Source organism: Aquarana catesbeiana, linkage group LG04 (genome assembly GCF_042186555.1).
Source record: "Aquarana catesbeiana isolate 2022-GZ linkage group LG04, ASM4218655v1, whole genome shotgun sequence".
Taxonomy (NCBI): Eukaryota; Metazoa; Chordata; class Amphibia; order Anura; family Ranidae; genus Aquarana; species Aquarana catesbeiana.
This window is the reverse complement of record NC_133327.1, coordinates 41,195,016-41,218,222: the sequence shown is the minus strand read 5'-3', so window position 1 is coordinate 41,218,222 and position 23,207 is coordinate 41,195,016. Positions and strand designations below refer to the sequence as shown.

General features: G+C 41.4%; 1 protein-coding gene and 1 long non-coding RNA gene across 2 annotated transcripts in view; one reads left to right on the top strand and one right to left on the bottom strand.

Moving 5' to 3' along the window:
* The window catches only part of LOC141139198 (uncharacterized), a 1,175,459-nt gene that overhangs the window by 891,541 nt on the left and 260,711 nt on the right, over positions 1 to 23,207 (bottom strand). The window lies entirely within an intron of this gene.
* Positions 1 to 23,207, top strand: part of LOC141139180 (cytochrome P450 2B11-like) — a 49,353-nt gene that overhangs the window by 6,653 nt on the left and 19,493 nt on the right. Inside the window, exons 2-6 of the mRNA XM_073625086.1 lie at positions 1,066 to 1,262; positions 2,027 to 2,189; positions 6,039 to 6,188; positions 17,937 to 18,097; positions 19,743 to 19,919. Coding sequence (XP_073481187.1) covers positions 1,089 to 1,262; positions 2,027 to 2,189; positions 6,039 to 6,188; positions 17,937 to 18,097; positions 19,743 to 19,919 — 825 coding nt within the window. The 5' untranslated portion in view covers positions 1,066 to 1,088. The remainder of the gene's footprint in view (positions 1 to 1,065; positions 1,263 to 2,026; positions 2,190 to 6,038; positions 6,189 to 17,936; positions 18,098 to 19,742; positions 19,920 to 23,207) is intronic.

The following is a 23,207-nucleotide window of genomic DNA, read 5'->3' as shown; positions in this document are numbered from 1 at the left end:
CAGTGCGGTGTGGAAAATTCACACATGCTGTATTTTCCTGCACTTTAATGCTTCACAAGCCAGCGTTATAATGTGAATAGAGCACATAGAAAACTTTGTTTTTATGTGCCTTAGCAGTGACTTGTGTTTATCCAGTGTGGGAAAATGTGGGTCGTTACACATAGTGTGAACAAGCTCTTACATGCAGGCCAAGTTGCCCATCAAAAGTGAAAGTGACAGAGAATGGGACAATCTACTACTCGCCGCATCCCCCCCCCCCATGTTGAGGACATGTGGATTTTGGGGGGGGGGACATGGGGTCCCCCTCATTATCTATACCAGACCCGAAGGGCCTGGTATGTATTAAAGGGACCCCACACTGTTAAGGACATCATGCAGTTATGGTTGTTAAGGATGAGGCGCCCTGCAGGCTCCCTAAAAACCAGCTATTCACTGGTTGTTAATGGTGCCAGCTCCTTGACAGCCAGATAAAAGGTATACATTCCTTAAATTTCACATGCCTGGACCACAGCTTATTTAGCACATGCATTTAATTATTTATTTTCTTTAGAGAATTTAGATTAATGCTGTATCATGCAGTATTTACTGAGTGTATTTGCTTTTTGAGGTAAATAACTCATAAAGGGATAGCGAATTGACATTTTCACTATCACATGCGATTTATGGGAAAAATGTGTCACATGACCCAAATACTGCATACAATATGCTTTTGTTAATTGATCCCCCCCTCAGTTTCTATTTTGGTGTCCTCTTGGGGGGATTTCCCTTCACTTTCAACTGCAGAGATGCAACAGGAAGAGTAAAGAGATCTCTACAATGTTAGAGGGATTCCTCTGTTAGATAGATGTGACTGGAATAGGTGCCTTCATTGGAGGATTAATCATCAGCTCTAATTTAATCACCATCTCTAAAATTTAGAATTTACATTTTTTTTCTGTTTTGGTGACAGTGATCACCAAGACAAACAAAATGGGCTCATATACCTTACAATTACAGACAGACGTTAAAATATAGCAGATCCAATTATCTCCATTTACTCTGGTGCTTTTGTTTTCCTTTCCTTAGATATCATTGGCAACACGTTCTCCATGGACCTTAGTGTAATCCTTTTATCTGTCGTGGTCATCCTTTTCTTTGCCAATGTTTACAGCAACCAGAAGAGACATAAACACAAGAATTTACCTCCTGGGCCCAAACCTTTACCGATCGTTGGAAATATGCACATGATTGACATGAAACAACCTTACAAAACATTTATGGAGGTAATACAGCCATCTTGCCAAACTCACAGATGTTCTCTTGCTTTCAAGGCCAACTTTGATATAAGTTTTTTTAAAGACAGGTATCAATATGGGGCATTTGGTCAACATTTCTTCTACCTTATGAACATGCCTTGCAGTGCTGATAATAAGGATCATATGACTTCTGGTTAAATAAATAGTCTGGGCCCTCTTTTAAATGTGTTGCTTCTTATATCTGTAAGCCCTAGTGCCACATGACCTAGCTGTCTTTGCCAGGAACTTGCAAGGGCTAAGAAAGTCTTTTGTACCTGCAAACTCTATCTAGGAACAGCTGTACATTTCGTTTTTGTGTTTTCTTCCACATTCAACCAATTCCCTACTTTCTCCTTTGTGAGCCCCTTGGGCATCACCAGCAACATTGGTATCACCTCTTATATATTTCCAGCTCAAGTTGGGTCACCATAAATGGGCTATAGACAGTTATTGATGCTGATTAGTGTCTTGCCTCTCTGGACAGCATACCAGATCTTTAGCCATGAGAGGAAGGACCACCTTAATCCTGAATATCTTCCTAGTGTTGGGGCTTACGCAGTGCTTCTCTGATGGACAAGCCTATTGTAGAGTTGCAGGCTCTGGGTGCGAGGTACCTGAAGAAAAAAGCAACTGCTTCAGGAGTACACAGGCATCAAAGAATGAATTATGTGTTTACACGTAATAGTGGAGGATTTCCTTAACGCTAATATTAGACCGTTAATTATCTCTTCTTCTGTATGTTGCATTTACAGCTGTCTAAAGAGTATGGCACAGTATTAACTATTCATTTTGGAATGGCAAAAGTCATCGTCTTGTGCGGCTATGACACTGTTAAAGATGCTCTACTCAACCATGGTGAAGAATTTTCTAACAGACCAAAGATGGCGATATTTTCCAAAACAACAGACGGCAATGGTAATCTTTTTTCTTTTTTTTTTTTTATCTTTAGTAAATAGCAATAAATATGATGAATGTAATTGAGCTTTACTTGTTGTCTGTTGTACTCAGTTCAATAAATGCAGAAAACCTGTTGATCCGTTCAGAAATCCAATAGGCTGATCATTTTCTGTGCTCACTTTTATCAGTTAACAATGTTTCCAACTATCTCTGTGTATTACAGAACACCTTCCCCTATGTTGCAAAGTGACATGGGGGGTGGGGCCTGTAATCTTGTCCTAGCATGACAACATTGCTTCTCCAAAGTTACAGTACAGTATTTGAGCATTTTTACTCTATGACAGGAAGAGTGTTGCTCTGGCATATCATCCATGTGTGCAATGTGTGGATGTGGGGCCCATTGTGCACTAACACACAATGCACACATGGAGATGCTGCCACTGCTCCCCTATCCTCACTATCCCCTAAAATGCCCCCTTCCCCTCTTCTGTGCCCCCTCCCATAGCACTGATCGCCTGTGGCTCCCCTGTAGCTGCTGATTTCTCCTCCTCTCCCCTCCCCCCAGCAACAGGTGCTGCAGGGGAGATGCACAGAGGATTTAACAGTGAAAACAGATCCCCCCAATTTGACTGCCCCCCCTCCCCTTCCCCCACTGATCCCCCAGTGCTCCCTTCTTGCATAGGTGTTTGCTGGCTTACCCACCTCCTCCTCCCACCAGCTGCTGCTGCGGGGGTGAGATAATCAGTGCTTTAGAATGGAGAGCAGTGGGGGGTATCTGGTATACATATCATTCTTACCAGCCCCTTCCTGAATGAACACAATGAGTGATCGGTTCCCACTGCTCCTGTGTTTATTCACAGTAAACTGTGTTTATAATGCTTCAGTTTGTGCTTGAATATGTATTCATTTGTAGTTCAGCTGAGGCCCCGAGGCCCTGTTGCTCTCCACGCTCAACCCCCCCCCCCAATAAATAATAACTGTAAAAACAAAAAAACAGTAAGGCCTTGTCCACACAGGGTATGTTACATGCGAGGCTGTGTTTTTCCACACAGAGATGTGCAGGTGTTCCCTGCGTCTCTGTGCAGGCAGTCCTGTTCATGTCAATTGAGAAGCACAGTCACTGCCTTGGATTTGATTTTCATGTGGATGCAGGTGCATCTCTCTGAACTCACAGTGTCTGCAATCTGGGCTGTGCACCCACACCAACACAGAGGTCAGATTGGCAGCAGTGACTGTGTCCGTGCAGCCGCTGCATCCAATTTGACATGGATGAGACTGCCTGCACTGGGATGTATGGAACACCTGTGCACCCCTGTGTGTGTGAACATGGCCCTCACACGGGGGTGTACACTATAATAACCCCCCATGTGAATGAGACCTTAGTAGGAATTTATCAGGCATTTTGAAAGTTATGTTGTGTTTATGTGTACTAATAATTATTTTAGTGTATTTTAAGTGAAAACAGTGAATTGAAAAACATTTGTGCAACTATTGAAGAGCCTAAAAAATCAACTATTGCAGGGATTGTACTGGGGGTTTCAGTCTGTCCCCAGTGCAAACCCCCTAGAACAGTCTGACTGACCTAGGGGTTGTACAGGGGGACAGACTGACCTCAGGAGGATTATACAGGCAGGCAGACTGACCTGGGGGGATTATTCTGGGGGGAAGACTGACTTGGGGGGAATATGCAGCTGCAGAGAATGACCTTGGGGGGGGGGGTATTGTACTAAAGGACAGACTGACATGGAGGGGGATTATACTGAGGAACAGATTGACCTGGGGGAAAGGATTGTACTGGGGAAAGACAGAGCTTGGGAGGGATTGTACTGGTGGACACATTGACCTGGGAGAGGGGGAGGGATTATACTGGGGACAGACTGACCCGGCGGGGGGGGGGGGATTGTACTGGGGGACAAACTGACTTGAGAGAATTATACTTCAGGACAGATTGACCTGAAAGGGGAGGAAGAAATATACCGAAAGGCAGACTGGCCTGGGGGAATTATACTGGGGACAGAAAGACCTAGGGGGGGGCAAATTATGCTGGGGGTCAGTCTGACCTGGGGGGATTGTACTGGGGGAGACAATGGCTTGTTTTATTTAACCCACTGTTCACATTAGCATGCTATGCGTGTCGCATTGCTCTTCTACTTGGTTTGCCCAAGGGTGCCAAGGTCTTTTACAATCCTATCAATGTCCCTGGCACAATGAAAACCTCACCCACTCTTCACTGTGGCACACTAAGGACAGCACAGTTTTTTGTAGGCCCACTGATTTCATAAAACTACCCTGGTGTTGCTGGCAGAATCACCAAATAATAAAGGAAAAAGTCTGGGAAAAAAATAAAACTAATGCAGGCTTCACATTGCCTTCTATTGCAATGAAATGCTTTGATAAATCTATTTTAAATCATATTAAACAATGTATTCCACTGAAGCTGGATAGCTACCAGTTTGCCTTTAGAGAAATTATACTCACAGATGATGATATTGCACTTGCCTTTCATTCTGTATTGACTCACTTAGAAAACAAAAATATTTATGCCCATGTGTGTTTATTGAAAGTCCGACCATGTGTATGCTCCATCGAATATTTGCTGTCGGAATTTCCGGCCACAAATGTTTGAGAGCAGGTTCTCAAATTTTCCGACAACTTCACTTGTTGTCAGACAGTCAGATCGTGTGTACACAAGTCCGTCACACAAAAGCTCACGCATGCACCGAATCAAGCAGAAGAGCAATAGCCGCACCGGCTATTGAACTTCCTTTTTCTCGGCTCATCATACGTGTTGTACGTCACCACGTTCTTGACGTTCGGAATTTCTGACAACATTTGTGTGACCGCGTATATGCAAGACAAGTTTGAGCCAACATCCTTCGGAAAAAAATCTGCGGTTTTGTTGTCGGAATGTCCGATCGTGTGTGCATTACTGTTTTTTACATTTTTTTTACTGATTGGCAACAGAGGGTAAAAGTTGGTAATCGTTATTCATCGGCACTGTCCCTTAATACAGGGGTGCCACAAGGATGTGTACTAAGCTGTTTTTTATTTATTTATTTACTTATAATTGTGACTCTCATTTCGAAGTGGACTCTGTGTTAAAATTTGCAGATGTCACCGCGGTTGTGGGGAAAATAAGGGTCAACGAAGAGTCTGCATGTCCTCAAGATATAGAAAACCTAGTTGGTTGGTGCAGAGGAAACAATTTAAAGCTAAATGTAGATCAAACACAGAAAATTATTAGCAATTTTAGGAAAATAGGAAATGTTAGCTACGAGCTGGTGGTGATCGATGGGATAGAGGTTGAGATTGTACAGAGTTTTGCTTTCTGGGAAAAAATAATTAATGAGGATCTGTTGTGGACAAGTCATATATCCCAACTTTTGGGCAAGGCACATCAGAGACTGTATTTTTTTAGGAAGCTGTGGAGGGCAGGCTTTTCAGATCAGGTCTCCATCAGCAGGGATCATGACTGGTCCATAAATACCTTGCAGAGGGTTATAAAAATGGCACAGAAGATTATTGTAGGGTTTGATTTACTGAGTATCAAAGAACTGGGAAAGGGGAAATAGCTTCTTTCTGTGATCCGTATGGCTCTTGAATGCTGGAGGGTTTTTGGAATAAACTAAATTTAAATTAAGGGGGGTGTATTTATTATGGCATGTGTGTGGTATTTCTGTTCTTGTATTTGGATATCCTTTTTTCTGCATGCAATGGAAAGTTAAGGTCCCGGGATAAGATAAAGTAAACACTAGGACCCATTTGTGATTGCTATCGTCAGCTCTGGATCTGTATTTTGGGTAGCATTTGTATCCGACAGTTATATATGTTGACACAAAAAAAAATATATACATTCTTCTTGTTTAGGTCTTTTTTTTTCTAATGGTGAGAGCTGGAAAGCAATGAGAAGATTCACTCTTTCAACACTCCGAGATTACGGGATGGGAAAAAAAGCTATAGAAGACAAGATTAGTGAAGAAGCCAAATATTTAGTGCAGACACTGAATTCTTATGGAGGTGATTGTTTTGATGCATCTTTGTCTTTATCGTTATTCATTTTATGCCCTGTGTTCTATGAGAAAAAGAAAATGGATTACCTTTTATTTACTGTTGGATTTTTTTGTATCTGCATTTGTTATTGGAATGATCTTATAGGTTTTTCCTTGATAGCCATTTTCATGTGTTCCTCTATGGGCAGATCAGACTGTTTGTCACTTCTCATTCTTGGGGATTTTTTTTCAATGATTGTCATATCTGACACATATGGGTGTTTGAACCCATCATAAATGCTGATATCATGTGAGGAACATTAGAAGTGAACAATGAGATCGACATACGAACACTACTCTCAACTGAGCAATTGGATACCTGTTGGCATTGAACATCAAGGACTAATTTTTAATGGCAAATAATCAAACTGTGTTTAGCAGATATGATAGTGTCCCAATTCAGGTCTTTATATTGGTGGTGAGGAGTTCTGACATCATCAAGATACAGGCAGTGAAAGAAAATTATGTAAGACAACACATGACGCTTTATATTGCCTGCAAAAATTATGATAAAATCTAGCTTGGGAGCTTGTGATAAAAAAACATTTACAAATAATATGATTACACTGCTATATAATTTATTAACCTCTTCAGCCCTAGAAGGTTTACCCCTTGATGACCAGGCCATTTTATGCAATATCGCACTGCGTTACTGACTGACAATTGCGCAGTCATACAACGACGTACCCAAAAAAATTTATGTTCGTTTTTTCCCCAGAAATAGAGCTTTCTTTTGGTGTTATTTGATCACCTCTGCGTTTTTTTTGTTTTTTTGCGCTATAAACAAAAAAAGACTAACAGTTTTGAGAAAAAAACAATATTTTTTACTTTATACTATAAAACATTCCCAATAAAAAAAATGTAAAAAATCTAATTTCTTCATCAATTTAGGCCAATATGCATATTTTTGGTAAAAAAAAAATCCCAAGAAGCGTATATTGTTTGGTTTGCTCAAAAGTTATAGCGTCTACAAACAATGGGAATTTGTATTTATTTATTTATTTTTATTTATTTTTTTATTATTCATTCTTTATTAAAGGGGAACACATACAGGTTCCAAAATTATAACTTACATATCTTAAATACTTAAAACCTCATTAATACGTAATAAATTCCCATCCAATAGGTTGAAGCTATCAGCATTGCAGTATTTCATATCATCATCTTAATCTGAATATCTTTCCCCTCTCGGTCATAAGCTCTTGTACAAACATAGCCTGCTCTCAGATTCATAGTCCCAGAGTAAGACCTCCGTTGGAATACCTCTGTGTAGTAGTAAAAATTTTAGGCCTCCCCACTTCCTTTTTCCTTCTTTTTCAAAGAAAAAACCCAAATCCCCCCCAAAAAAAGAAAAAAAAAAGGGGGATACAAACAGAATCAATCCATCCTCCTCCTCCCAACCCCCCCACAGCCAGCGAGAGAGCAGGGCTCCAATCTCACCAGGTGCCAAACTAGTTGGAATAGGACAGTGCCCTCTATCTTAAATGAATGAAATTCACATCAATAAGATTCTTTCCCTCCTCTGCCTTAATAAAAAGGTTCCATGGAGCCCAGATTTTATCATATATCTCCTGCTTCTGCCAATTGTCCAAACAAAATCTTCCAGTCTATTCAATTCTTTCACCTTTCTGAACCATAATCCCACTGAAGGTGATCGGGTGTGCTTCCAGGTAAGGGGGATGCAAGATTTAGCCACATTCAAAAGGTGGTCCATGATAGAATTTTTGTGTGTCTTACCTGGTATTTTAGTGACGTGCAAAAGGAAATAGGTTGGGTCTTCAGGAATCTCAGGCTCACTGAATTTTTGAGTGATCCTTCGGACCTCTCTCCAATAGTCCCTGAGTTTGGAGCATGACCAGAAGACGCGTAGTAAAGTCCCTCGCTCCTTCCGGCAGCACCAGCATAGATTGGAAGCACTTGGAAAATATCTATGAAGAAGGGTCGGAGTACAACACCATTGAGAAAAGATCTTATAATTTGTTTCCTGCATTTTTGTGCAAACTGAGGTTTCAGATATGGAGTAAATTATGTTAACTCGCTGTTCCTCTGTGAAGATTATGCCCAAGTCCACCCCCCATTTCTGAAAGAATGGCAGTTGGAAGGCTTCAGGAGGTACTACCAATAAAGTGTATATCTTTGAGATAGTATGAGAGAGTGGTCTTTTCTCGATACAGTACTTTTCAAAGGGGAGTAAATTACATTCATAAACATCAGGAGCATCTAAGGTATGTAAAAAGTGTCTCAATTGAGCTGCTCGCCAGAAATCCAGTTGATATCGCCAGGTTCCCGAAGTCAACATTTGAAACGTAGCCCATTTTCCAGATGATAGGAAATGAGAGACCTTTTAGGTCCCCTGTTCCAATAATCCATTGGAATTTCTCCCACTCAGGCCCGGGGCAAATTGTGGGTTCCCCAAAATTCTGGGGAACAATGGAGAGTCTAATGATGAAAGCTTGCCTTTAGAAAAATGCCCTGAGCACTGCCTCAACGTGGGTCCTATCAGGTAGTGTGTCTTAATATTGGATGGAAGGCCTCTACAGCACCATGATGCTCTATTTAATGCTACACTGTGCCTGTTTCAAGTTAGGCCAATATTTTATGTCCAGAAAGTGTATAAAGTGTAGCGCTAAATGTGTAAATATTATAAATGAGAAAAATGAACTAGGCCCAAACCATTCCTTTGGGGCCCACGAGAAAAATAAAAATAATATGGTTCAAGGTTACATATAAATGACTAAACACAATCGAAAATAAGCTAAGTGCCACACACTGTCATATAGATTGATACTATTGGACCGGTGAGAAAACAATTTGAAAAATGATATAAAAGTGAAGAAATAACAAAATGTCCATAAATGTTGAAAATTATGATCTAGATGAAATTCCACACCCGCCACCCAAAAGTCTCTGAGGGTAGGATAGTGAAAACAACGATGAAGAACTTCTGCCAAGTGGATAGATAAAACACCAGGTAAATAAGACGTCTAAATGAGTGTCGGGACCATCACCAAAGCATCGGAGGAGGCTTACCGGAACCAGGTGACTTGAGAAGACATACGTCTTACAAGTCCCAGAAAGCTTGTTTAGCCACCAAGGCTGGCAAGATGGATCCTCAGATGTCCTCAACTTCAAATGGGGGGGGGAGGAGAGAGATAGAGATCCCATCACAGCTTCAGCCGTCCAGACTTATCAACAGGCCAACCGGATAAAATTACATGCCATGGGAGAAATAAAGCTCACATGGCATGATATCGTTTAAAAACATGAATTTATTGAAACAATAAAAAGGAACACTCACATGTTAGGAGATCAGAATAAGCTCAAAACTGTATAACAATCGCGGTGATCGTAGGGAGTCCACCCAACATGTTTCAGCTAACGAGCCTTCATCTGGGGTGTGGAGCCTTGGTGGCTAAACAAGCTTTCTGGGACTTGTAAGACGTATGTCTTCTTAAGTCACCTGGTTCCGGTAAGCCTCCTCCGATGCTTTGGTGGTGGTCCCGACACTCATTTAGACGTCTTATTTACCTGGTGTTTTATCTATCCACTTGGCAGAATTTCTTCATCGTTGTTTTCACTATCCTACCCTCAGAGACTTTTGGGTGGCGGGTGTGGAATTTCATCTAGATCATAATTTTCAACATTTATGGACATTTTGTTATTTCTTCACTTTTATATCATTTTTCACATTGTTTTCTCACCGGTCCAATAGTATCAATCTATATGACAGTGTGTGGCACTTAGCTTATTTTCGATTATGTTTAGTCATTTATAGGGATGAGCTTCGAGTTCGAGTCGAACTCATGTTCGACTCGAACATTAGCTGTTCGCAAGTTCGCCGAACATCGAACAATTTGTGGTGTTCGCGGCAAATTCGAATGCCGCGGAACACCCTTTAAAAGTCTATGGGAGAAATCAAAAGTGCTAATTTTAAAGGCTTATATGCAAGTTATTGTCATAAAAAGTGTTTGGGGACCTGAGTCCTGCCCCAGGGGACATGTATCAATGCAAAAAAAAGTTTTAAAAACGGACGTTTTTTCAGGAGCAGTGATTTTAATAATGCTTAAAGTCAAACAATAAAAGTGTAATATCCCTTTAAATTTCGTACCTGGGGGGTGTCTATAGTATGCCTGTAAAGGGGCGCATGTTTCCCGTGTTTAGAACAGTCTGACAGCAAAATGACATTTGGAAGGAAAAAACACATTTAAAACTACCCGCGGCTATTGCATTGGGAGAAGAAGATAGAAGACGCCGCGGAGAAGATGCTGGACGAGAACGCCGGAGGAAGAACCAGAAGAGCCAGAAGAACCAGAAGAAGAAGAAGATGAAGGAAGATAGAAGAAGCATTTAAATAAAGGAATTGTCAAAAACTGTCTCTTGTCATTTTTAACTATTTTGACAGTTTTTTAGTGAAATGGTAGGGGTAAGTACCCCCTTACCATTTCACACAGGGGGGGGGCGGGATCTGGGGGTCCCCTTGTTAAAGGGGGCTTCCAGATTCCGATAAGCCCCCCGCCCGCAGACCCCCACAACCACCGGCCATGGTTGTGGGGATGAGGCCCTTGTCCTCATCAACATGGGGACAAGGTGTTTTGGGGGGCTACCCCAAAGCACCCTCCCAATGTTGAGGGCATGTGGCCTGGTACGGTTCAGGTGGGGGGGGGCCGCACTCTCGTCCCCCCCTCTTTTCCTGCGGCCTGCCAGGTTGCGTGCTCGGATAAGGGTCTGGTATGGATTTTTGGGGGAACCCCACGCCGTTTTTTTTTTTTTTTTTGGCGCGGGGTTCCCCTTAAAATCCATACCAGACCTGAAGGGTCTGGTATGGAATTTAGGGGGAACCCCACGTCATTTTTTTTTTTAATTTTGGCCGGGGTTCCCCTTAATACCCATACCAGACCTGAAGGGCCTGGTATGGAATTTAGGGGGACCCCCCCACGTCATTTTTTTTTTTTTTAATTTTGGTTCGGGGTTTCCGTGGGGGGAATTCCCATGCCGTTTTTATCAATGAACTTCTATGTGTATTGTCGGCAATGCAATAGCCGCGGGTAGTTTTAAATGTGTTTTTTCCTTCCAAATGTCATTTTGCTGTCAGACTGTTCTAAACACAGGAAACATGCGCCCCTTTACAGGCATACTATAGACACCCCCCAGGTACGAAATTTAAAGGGATATTACACTTTTATTGTTTGACTTTAAGCATTATTAAAATCACTGCTCCTGAAAAAACGTCCGTTTTTAAAACTTTTTTTTGCATTGATCCATGTCCCCTGGGGCAGGACCCAGGTCCCCAAACACTTTTTATGACAATAACTTGCATATAAGCCTTTAAAATTAGCACTTTTGATTATTCATGTTCGTGTCCCATAGACTTTAACGGTGTTCGCTTGTTCGAGCGAACTTTTTTCCTGTTCGCATGTTCTGGTGCGAACCGAACAGGGGGGTGTTCGGCTCATCCCTAGTCATTTATATGTAACCTTGAACCATATTATTTTTATTTTTCTCGTGGGCCCCAAAGGAATGGTTTGGGCCTAGTTCACTTTTCTCATTTATAATATTTACACATTTAGCGCTACACTTTATACACTTTCTATTTTTATTTTCCTTTGTCTAAGAGGAGTGTCATCTGCTTACTATGTAACCATTCTCCATTATTATTGGTGCAGCGCTGTACTCATCTCCCATTGATTCAATATTTTATGTCCCCATGGCTGCACCAATCTATCAGGTGGCCCAAATGGGCTGCCTGATAGTATCTGCACAGGTCGGGTATTGTCAATCTACCATGTTGCTTAGTAAGAATCAGGAGAGAACTTCTGATCCTGGGATTTTTATGTGCCCAAATAAATCCTCTGAAAAGTGCCTGTATCTGTTTGAAGTATTGCATAGGTATACCTATAGGTATAGCCTGAAACATATATAAGAACTTCGGTAGGATATTCATCTTAATAATGTTACCTCTTCCAAACCAAGAATGGTATCCCTTATGCTACCTCTCCAGGAGAGTCCGCACCTCCCGAAGTAGTGGTGGGTAGTTAAACTCATATGTATGCGAGAGATCTGCTGGAATCAAAGTCCCTAAGTACTGATCTGCCCACTTGAATTTAAAACTAGATTTTAGTATTCTCATCTGAGCGATGGGGACTGCTATTCCCGTCACCTCTGATTTAGAAAAGTTATTCTTAAAGTAGGATAGGGTACTGTAAATCTCCATCTCTTGGAAAAGATTAAGGAGGGAGATCATTGGATTTGTTAATGAGAAAAGCAGATCATCGGCAAAAGCCGAGTTTGAGTTCTTTTTTTACCATAAATCCTTGAATATCCAGGTTTCACCAATCTTACTTAAGAGGGGCTCCAGGGAGAGGGCAAAAAGGAGCGGTGATAGTGGGCATCTTTGTCTAGTTCCATTTGTAACCCCAAAGAGAGAAGACATCACTCCATTTACTTTCACCTGTACGACTAGGGAGGTATAGATACTTAACCGCTTCAGCCCCGGAAGATTTTACCCCTTCCTGACCAGAGCGTTTTTTGCGATTCTGCACTGCGTCGCTTTAACTGACAATTGCGCGGTCGTGCGACGTGGCTCCCAAACAAAATTGACGTCCTTTTTTTCCCACAAATAGAGCTTTCTTTTGGTGGTATTTGATCGCCTCTGCGATTTTTATTTTTTGTGCTATAAACAAAATAAGAGCGACAATTTTGAAAAAAATGCATTATTTTTTACATTTTACTATAATAAATATCCCCCAAAAATATATAAAAAAACATTTTTTTTCCTCAGTTTAGGCCAATCGTATTTTTCTACATATTTTTGGTAAAAAAAAATCGCAATAAGCGTTTATTGATTGGTTTACGCAAAAGTTATAGCGTTCACTAAATAGGGGATAGTTTTATGGCATTTTTATTAATAATTTTTTTTTTTTACTAGTAATGGTGGCGATCGGCGATTTTTATTGTGACTGCGACATTATGGCGGACATTTTGACACATTTTTAGGACCATTGTCATTTATACAGCGATCAGTGCGATTAAAAATGCACTGATTATTTTGTAAATGACACTGGCAGTGAAGGGGTTAACCACTAGGGGGCGGGGAGGGGTTAAGTATGTCCTAGGGAGTGATTACTAACTGTAAGGGGATGGGCTAGCAGTGTCATTACTCTGATCACAGCTCCCGATGGCAGGGAGCTGTGATCGGTGACACTTGTCACTAGGCAGAACGGGAGATGCTGTTTACATCAGCATCTCCCCATTCGTCCTCTCTGTGAGGCAATCACGGGTATCCCCGCGGCGATCGATTCCGCGGGACCCGTGACCCGACTCACGGAGCTCCCGGCCGGCGCTCGCACACGCCGGCGGCGGCGCGCACATGATGGCACGGCGGGGAATTCAAATGGACGTACCTGTAAGTCCATTTGCCCAGCCGTGCCATTCTGCCGACGTACATCGGTGTGCGCCGGTCGGGAACCAGTTAAAATCCATCTGAGCATATTATCTCCCAGACCTATATGTCGCAATTTAGTGAATTTGAATTTCCAATTGACCCGGTCAAATGCCTTCTCTGCATCTGTTCCAAGGAACACACACGGGGTTTTAGTTGCATTAGCAACATAGATTAAGTTCAAAGCCTTAATGGTATTGTCCCTTGCTTCCCGCTTCGGGACAAACCCTACTTGGTCAAGATTAATTAGCAAAGGCAAATGTTGTTGTAATCGTAACGCTAGGATCTTTGAGAAAAGTTTCAGGTCTGTATTTAGAAGTGAGATTGGCCTATAACTCCCGCATTGTGTGGGGTCTTTCCCTTCTTTAGGTAATACAGTGATTAAAGAGTTCTGTATGGAAGGAGATCGAATCTCCTATTCCGTTAAGCATCTTCTCCAAATACGGCCCCAAGATAAGAAACAGCAGTTTATATTAGTAAGCGGTGAGGCCATCTGGACCAGGAGCCTTGCCTGCTTTTGCCGAATTCACTACTCCCTGTATTTCCTCTCTCGTAATTGGTGATTCCAGTTCCTGTCCTGTTCCTGAGCAATCGTCGTTAGACTGGTCATTACGGAAGATGTCAAATAATCGTCTATTACTGACTGTTTGGGTTCGTCTAAGTGTAAATTATACAATGTGGAATAGAAATCCCCAAATTTCTGAGCTATTTGCCTAGGCAGAGTACATTTTTCTCCATTTTTGCCTATAGTCAGTGGTAAGTCCCTAATTGTTGCTCCCGCAAGGATCTAGCTAATAGCTTGCCACACTTATTACCGGACTCATAAATCTGTTTACGCCCTCTCTGTATTACCTTTTTAGCTTTATGGAGCAGCAGATCTGTGACCTGCCTTCGGGCCATCAACAGATCTCGTTCTATATCCGGAGTAGGGGGCGTGATTGTGTAGTGATTCTAGGCGAGATATATGGATCACTGCCTTGTGCACCTCCCAAATCACCCCTGGGGTACATTCAGGTTTATCGTTTGCTTGAAAAAAACATGTTGCGTCTCTCTGGACCTCCTCTAGAAATACCGGGTCCTGTAGGAGGCTCTCATTGAGTTTCCACATGGCTGGACCCGATTGATTAGTATCTAGAATCTTATATTTTAGAAAAATTGGAGCATGATCTGATCAACCTATAGTGGCTTCGATGACAGAGTGTAATTGGTTATGAGGTATAAAAAAAAGGTCAATACGTGTACATACCTTATGCGATAAAGAAAAAAAGGAATAATCCCTTTCCCCTAGGTGAAAGAGACGCCACACGTCTACTAATCTCGCTCCATGTATTGACTGAGACATCTGTTTCCTAAGTCCAGGCAATACTGATGAAGACCACATAGAGGTGTCTTCTCTGGGTATCAGTGGTACATTAAGATCACCTCCCATAATCAATTGGCCCTCAGAGAATTTCAAAAGCTTATCCAAAATCTTTCTAAAAAAAAGATCTTGTTGTGTATTGGGGGCATAAAAGGAGGCCAAGGTTACCTTCATTCCTCCAATCAAACCTTTTAAAAATAGGTATTGCCCCCCAGCATCCGCAAGAGATTCTGAATAGGTCCATGGAACCTCGCTAGAGATCATAATAGACACTCCCCTAGACTTAGAAACTGGATTAGAAGCATGGTAAACTACTGGAAATGCTCTATTTCTAAGTAGAGGGAGTCGATTCTCCCTAAAGTGTGTTTCCTGAGATCGTTTAAGATCTTGAAAAAGTATACGCCTCTTTTCCGGGGTATTTACACCCTTAGTATTGAGGGACATTATATAAAGAGTATTAATTTCTTATACCCCTGCCTTATCTTACTAACTCCAAAGGAAGGGGGTGGTGGGGAGGAGAAGAGAAAGAAGAAGAAATTATGCACTCGGCTTCCCTGAGCTATATGAGCGCTATCCTACTGGGGGGGAAATAGTTGAACACGGCCGAGAAGGAGGAGCCCCCCAGCATTCTCCGCCAGCCCATCTATATACTTAATTGAGAAAAAAAAAGAAAGAAAATATACCATGAACATCACCATTATCAAACTGTAATGCTCTGTTCTGCCACATCTTCTCTGAAAATCATCTCTTGGCACCAAGCCCAGCATAGTTACCAACAGCAGAGAGAAAGAAATTAAATAATTACAAAATAATAGAAAAGGGGGGAGTATGGGTATTTCACTTCTATAGATACCTCTATTAAGAGAAAGAGGGAAAAAAGAGGAAGAAAAACCAAAAAAAAAAGAAAAAACCCTACTTGATGTATTTGTTAGTGTAATTGTCCCCCCCCCCCCCCCCTTAGTTGTGAAATATCATTCCAAATGTCCATATTTAGTTAAATTGTGTAGTGTGTCCCCTGTCCTATTCCTATTCCCCCCTATTACCCTTCATCTCCTAGTGTCTTGTGCATTATTAATATATAAAAATTGTATTTATTTTTTTCACCAGTAATAGCATCGATCAGCGACACCGGACCCGCTGATCGGCTCCTGCTGTGTCCAATCACAGCGGAAGCAGATCTCTGGCAGCACCCCAGACCCAGTGCACAAAATCACGTATGGGTATGTGATTTGACGCAGGAGGGGTGCCCTGTGCAGTATATCTGCATTGGGTGGTCCAGAAGGGGTTACATAATCATACAAAAATTCATTTTAATCCTCTTAATATACTGTTGTGCTAGAGAGTAATACCACACAGAATTAAAAAGAATGAAAAGTAACATGTATTTATCTTAGTTACAGGCAATTGGTAACAGAAATACCAATGTTGAAATCATTCCATATTCCATGGAATGCATGAAGGTAAGAAACCTTGAACCTTTACAACCACTTTAAGATGATGGACCCACGAGCAGCTGCAGGCATTGGAGGTCAAATAGGCATACTATGCACAATGTGTATATACACTGGGTGTAATAAAATGTATATAAATCAATTTCCATAATGACAAGATAGATATTTGATATGTTAGCTTTTATATATGAAACACATTGTACATAGTATGCCTATTTGTCCTCCTATGCTTGCAATTGTTTGCGGGCCCTTCATACTAAGCACTCTTATGCCGCGTACACACAAGCGGACTTTTCAGCATCAAAGGTCCGACGGTCTTTCCGACGGACTTTCGACAGAGTTACGATGGACTTTCGAACGACTGGACTTGCCCACACACGAACGGACTAAAGTCCGTCGGTTTGAATGTGATGACGTACGAAGGGACTAGAATAAGGAAGTTCATAGCCAGTAGCCAATAGCTGCCCTAGCGTCCTTTTTTGTCCATCGGACTAGCATACAGACAAGCGGATTTTTCGACTGGACTCGAGTTCGTCGGAAAGATTTGAAACATGTTCCAAATCTAAAGTCTGTCTGATTTTCGACAGAAAAAGTCCGCTGAAGGTCCGATGAAGCCCACACACGGTCGGATTGCTCGACGGATTCGTTCCGTCGGCTCAGTCTGGTCGAAAAGTCCGGTCATGTGTACACGGCTTAAGCTTCTTAGTAATCTTGTCACCATAGAAGGGGCGGATTCTGTTTGCCAGCCGTTGTCAGCATAAAAAGGAGGAAGCACTGGTGGGCAGGTCTGAGAAAGACCGCCTCGAAACATGTTACCATGCCCAATACATACCAATGGAGTCTGACATCATCCAAGAGGTTTCCACGCTGTCAGCCTTCTGCCACTTCAGATCCTGTGTCTATGCTGTGAGTGGTTTCATGCTGGCTGGCTTGGAGCTTAGTCCTCGGGTACATTCCTGCATCTCTTGGGTTCACAGATGGCAGCCAAATCCTACATGATATACAGTACATTTGACAATTCTACTAAATGTGAGTGGATATTATTCTTTTATATTAATACATTTATTCCATTGCCGCACTTAGATGTGTCCTCTTATATTCTTTTATTGCACACAGTTTTATAATGGCCGTTTCCTCTTTGCAGCTGTGCCTGTCCCACTGCCAGCTTTGATCCTTACACACTGAACAGCTTTGACTTTGGCAATACAATTCTTGGTATACTTGGCTCGCTGATGGGCTTTCACACAAATCTCACCAAGTCTTTCTTTGCAATCCATACTATAACTATTAGCTATGGCATGGTCCTCACAGCTAGTGCTCCTGTGAATAGTTTCTGTTGCTCAATCAGATGCAGAATCCTCTCTGCCAGCACTGTGGACCAGGCTACACTTTTTTCCATGTATTTCTTCGGTGTGAATTTTGTTTCTTGTTGCTATGAAATCACGTTTTTTTTTATTTTTATTCCAGGTAAACCTTTTGATATTCTGACCATTCTTAATGCTGCAGTGGCCAATATAATCATCTCCATACTACTTGGTCATCGATTCAATTATGATGACCCTATTATACTGAGACTCATGGGTATGATTAATGAAAACATACAGCTTATGAGTTCCCGTGCGGTAATGGTAAGTTCCTTACGTGTGTGTGGGTGATATGTGTTGAATTTGATGCATGGTCACCACTGGACATTTTCTTTATGACTATCAATGATCCAAGAAAAAGTTACTACCAAACATGCCATACCTGAAAAAGTTGTGCATGTGCAAAACAATTCCAATTTTATTATAGTTTTTCCAAAACAAAACTTTTTTTAATCTTTTATGGGCAGGGGCAAAGGAGATTGATTCGAACCCCTATCAAGTTTCTAAGTTTCTTTCACTCACTATGTTTCATTAATTAGATTTCCCTTCACTTCCTAAATCACTGTCTTTTAAAATTGGGAATTTCCCATCACTTATTGAACATCACCAGGACAAATAAAGAGGGTGAATCTCACCAATGATACAGAGCTGATGTTATAGATGAATTATATTTTTACCTTAAACATATTCTTCTGGAGCCACAAAGCACATACATCTATTATGTGTGCATTATATAAATTTACCAACCCGGTTATTATTGCAAAAGTACTGGTGACTTCATCACTGTGCTGTACATAGTCTATGCAGAGAACAGAGCTGTAGGAGGGGCCCAGCAGGACCACCCACTACAGGCTGCCTGCAGAAAACTACAGGAGGGGGCGGAGACAAGACCAGTCTCCCTGCATAACGAGAGAGAACAACAGTGATTGGTCTTTATTACAGGAAGCTCCTGTACAATGGTAAAGTGTCATACTGGATTTCTGCACAGATCTGAAAGAAATAAACAAAGCACACCAAGACTAAAGAAAGAATACATGTGCCTCTTATATTTAGACAATATTTTGCTTTGAGCCATACCTCGTGTATTTTTTTCAATAGGAATTGAACCTTGCAGTCATTGAACTAAGCAGCTGCCCTTTACCTGCATTAGCGTGATTCACTGAGTTGGAGGATTATGATACTTTAAATGCTTGGACATTTGGACAATGTCATCTAATGTATGGCCGTTATGGTTTTAGCTAATGATAAATAATAAAATATGGACTTTTCATTGTTTGTATTAATGAGCTTAGGTGTGTTTGGATCCTAGTTCAGACCCACCAGACTGAGGCCACCAGGAAGCTGTCACTGTACTAAGCCAATTGTCTGCACGTATACAAGGACAGTAAATGCCTCAGCTGCTTGTGATTCGCTTAGTACAGTGACAGCTTTTTTGTGGCCTCGCTCAGGTTGCTTTGGACTAGTAACTGAGCATGACTGTGCTCATCCATCCGTATTCGCAAGGTGCAGATCATTTGTTTGATACTATGCAAATTTTCCTCTTGTTCCTATACAAAAAGTTAGTTGAAGATATCGAGTTTGTGACAGGTGGAGCAGTGCATTTTGTTGGATTAGCAACAATGCCCTACCTCCTGGACCGTTTAGCATTTTCCTTATCACTGTAGCTCTAGCAGGTTTGTTTTTATGAGTGTTGACTGTCACAGTAATATTCTGAGATAGTAGTAGATATTGAGAACAGGCTCCAGAAAAAAAACTAGTGGCAAAAATCAGGGCTTAGTTTTCCATTAGCATCATCTATCTTCCCAGAATAAAAAACACACCATCTTTCTCAGCCTCATCTTCACACTCTGTCAAATTTCAAGTATATTTTGAATTATACAACTATATGTATTTTTTTTTCTTTTTAAAGCTATACAATGTTATTCCAACCTTGTTAGACCTGCTTCCAGGACCTCACCAAAAACTTTTTGAAAATATGTGGCAGTTGCAAAACTTCATAAGAGAAGCATTTATAAAACAGAAGAAAAATCTAGATGTAAATGACCAGAGGAATCTCATTGATGCCTTCCTGGTGAATCAACAAGAGGTAAGCATCACATTTCATTAGAGATTAATTGAATGAGCTGCTGTATTTGATATCCAGGATGGATTTTCTTAAATAAAATGAACAAATTTTTTTTTTCTTATAAATCACATTTAAAGCAGGTATTTGTAAGATGTTTTTATATAGCCTTGTTGTCGTGTAATAGGTTTATCTGTAGATAGTATTAACAGAAATATTTTTTAATACTTTGCTTATGTGTACATTGTTAAAGGCCACCTCACCCCAAATCTTTGTATTGACCAGTGAGCTCACCTATCATAGTGATGGCCTAATAAAAATGTGCAGGAGGTTGGAGGACTGGTCTGGGCTGGACTTTAAAAAACCCAGAAGTGCTCAGACTTGTAGATTAAAAGGTTGTGAGATATGAGGGACCTATTGACAAGGATTGAACATATGTCCAGTCTACTCTAGGTACATATACAACATTCATTGATTCACATAAATGCTTGTTTTCTGACAGCTGTACTATAATTAAAGTTTTTAAAATTATTAAAATCAGTAATCTTTGACATGCTTACAGCTGAAAATATAGGACTTCAAGAGCCTTATTGAGAAAGTTAAACGTTAAGGTCTAAGCTAATTAAAAAAAATACTAAAACTATAACAACAGAAAAGATAGTTGACTTCAATATTGATAATGAACAGTTATGCCCCGTACACACGGTCGGACATTGATCGGACATTTCCGACAACAAAATCCTAGGATTTTTTCCGACGAATGTTGGCACAAACTTGTCTTGCATACACACGGTCACACAAAGTTGACGGAAAATCCGATCATTCTGAACGCGGTGACGTAAAATACGTACGTCGGGACTATAAACGTAGCAGTAGCCAATAGCTTTCATCTCTTTATTTATTCTGAGCATGCGTGGCACTTTGTGTGTCGGATTTGTGTACACACGATCGGAAATTCAGACAACGGATTTTGTTGTCGGAAGATTTTATAGCCTGCTCTCAAACTTTGTGTGTCGGAAAAATCCGATGGAAAATGTGTGATGGAGCCCACACACGGTTGAAATGTCTGACAACACGCTCCGATCAGACATTTTCCATGTGTACAGGGCATTAGACTTTATGGACTCAGTAGTTATTAAGTAAAGTAGTCCTTAAGAAATGTCACACAGTCTGGCCTATAAGAGCAAGAATACGAGATCTACAAAAGAACATCAAAAGTACTTATGTGTCTTTAAGTACAAAGATCAGAATTACCCAGGCTATGGTGTTTTTATCATGGATGTGAAGAAAATGCAAGAGGCAAATGAAGAAGCAATGCTTGACACACACACACACATATATATATATATATATATATATATATAATTTGTTGTCCCCTCAAAATAACTCAACACACAGCCAGTAATGTCTAAACCACTGGCAACAAAAATGAGTACACCCCTAAGTAAAAATGTCCAAATTGGGCCCAATTAGCCATTTTCCCTCCCCGGTGTCATGTGACTCGTTTGTGTTACAAGGTCTCAGGTGTGAATGGGGAGCAGGTGAGTACACCCCGATCAACACGCTCCGATCAGACATTTTCCATGTGTACAGGGCATTAGACTTTATGGACTCAGTAGTTATTAAGTAAAGTAGTCCTTAAGAAATGTCACACAGTCTGGCCTATAAGAGCAAGAATACGAGATCTACAAAAGAACATCAAAAGTACTTATGTGTCTTTAAGTACAAAGATCAGAATTACCCAGGCTATGGTGTTTTTATCATGGATGTGAAGAAAATGCAAGAGGCAAATGAAGAAGCAATGCTTGACACACACACACACATATATATATATATATAATTTGTTGTCCCCTCAAAATAACTCAACACACAGCCAGTAATGTCTAAACCACTGGCAACAAAAATGAGTACACCCCTAAGTAAAAATGTCCAAATTGGGCCCAATTAGCCATTTTCCCTCCCCGGTGTCATGTGACTCGTTTGTGTTACAAGGTCTCAGGTGTGAATGGGGAGCAGGTGTGTTACATTTGGTGTTATCACTCTCACTCTCTCATACTGGTCACTGGAAGTTCAACATGGCACCTCATGGCAAAGAACTCTCTGAGGATCTGAAAAAAAGAATCGTTGCTCTACATAAAGATGGCCTAGGCTATAAGAAGATTGTCAAGACACTGAAACTGAGCTGAAGCACGGTGGCCAAGATCATACAGTGGTTTAACAGGACAGGTTCCACTCAGAACGGGCTTCGCCATGGTCGACCAAAGAAGTTGAGTGTACATGCTCAGCGTCATATCCAGAGGTTGTCTTTGGGAAATAGGCATATGAGTGCTGCCAGCATTGCTGCAGAGGTTGAAGACGTGGGGGGTCAGCCTGTCAGTGCTCAGACCATACACCGCACATTGCATCACATTGGTCTGCATGGCTGTCGTCCCAGAAGGAAGCCTCTTCTAAAGATGATACACAAGAAAGCCTGCAAACCGTTTGCTGAAGACAAGCAGACTAAGGACATGGATTACAGGAACCATGTCCTGTGGTCCGATGAGACCAAGATAAACTTATTTGGTTCAGATGATGTCAAGCATGTATGGTGGCAACCAGGTGAGGAGTACAAAGACAAGTGTGTCTTGCCTACAGTAAAGCATGTTGGTGGGAGTGTCATATTCTTGGGCTGCATGAGTGCTGCCAGATCTGGGGAGCTACAGTTCATTGAGGTAACCATGAATGCCAACATGTACTGTGACATACTGAAGCCGAGCATGATCCCCTCTCTTCGGAGACTGGGCCGCAGGGCAGTATTCCAACATGATAATGACCACAAACACATCTCTAAGTCGACCACTGCCTTGCTAAAGAAGCTGAGCGTGAAGGTGATGGACTGGCCATCACCTTCTGTCTCCAGACGTAAACCCTATTGAGTATCTGTGGGGCATTCGCTAACGGAAGGTGGAGGAGCGCAAGTTCTCTAACATACACCAGCTCTGTGATGTCCTCATGGAGGAGTGGAGGAGGACTCTAGTGGCAACCTGTGAAGCACTGGTGAACTCCATGCCCAAGAGGGTTAAGGTAGTGCTGAAAAATAATGGTGGCCACACAAAATATTGACACTTTGGGCCCAATTTGGACATTTTCACTTAGGGGTGTCCTCACTTCTGTTGCCAGCGGTAACACACCTGTTCCCCATTCACACCTGAGACCTTGTAAATCTAACAAGTCACATGACACAGGGAGGGAAAATGGCTAATTGGACTAAATTTGGACATTTTCACTTTTGTTGCCAGCAAAAGGTTTAGACATTAATGGCTGTGTGTTGAA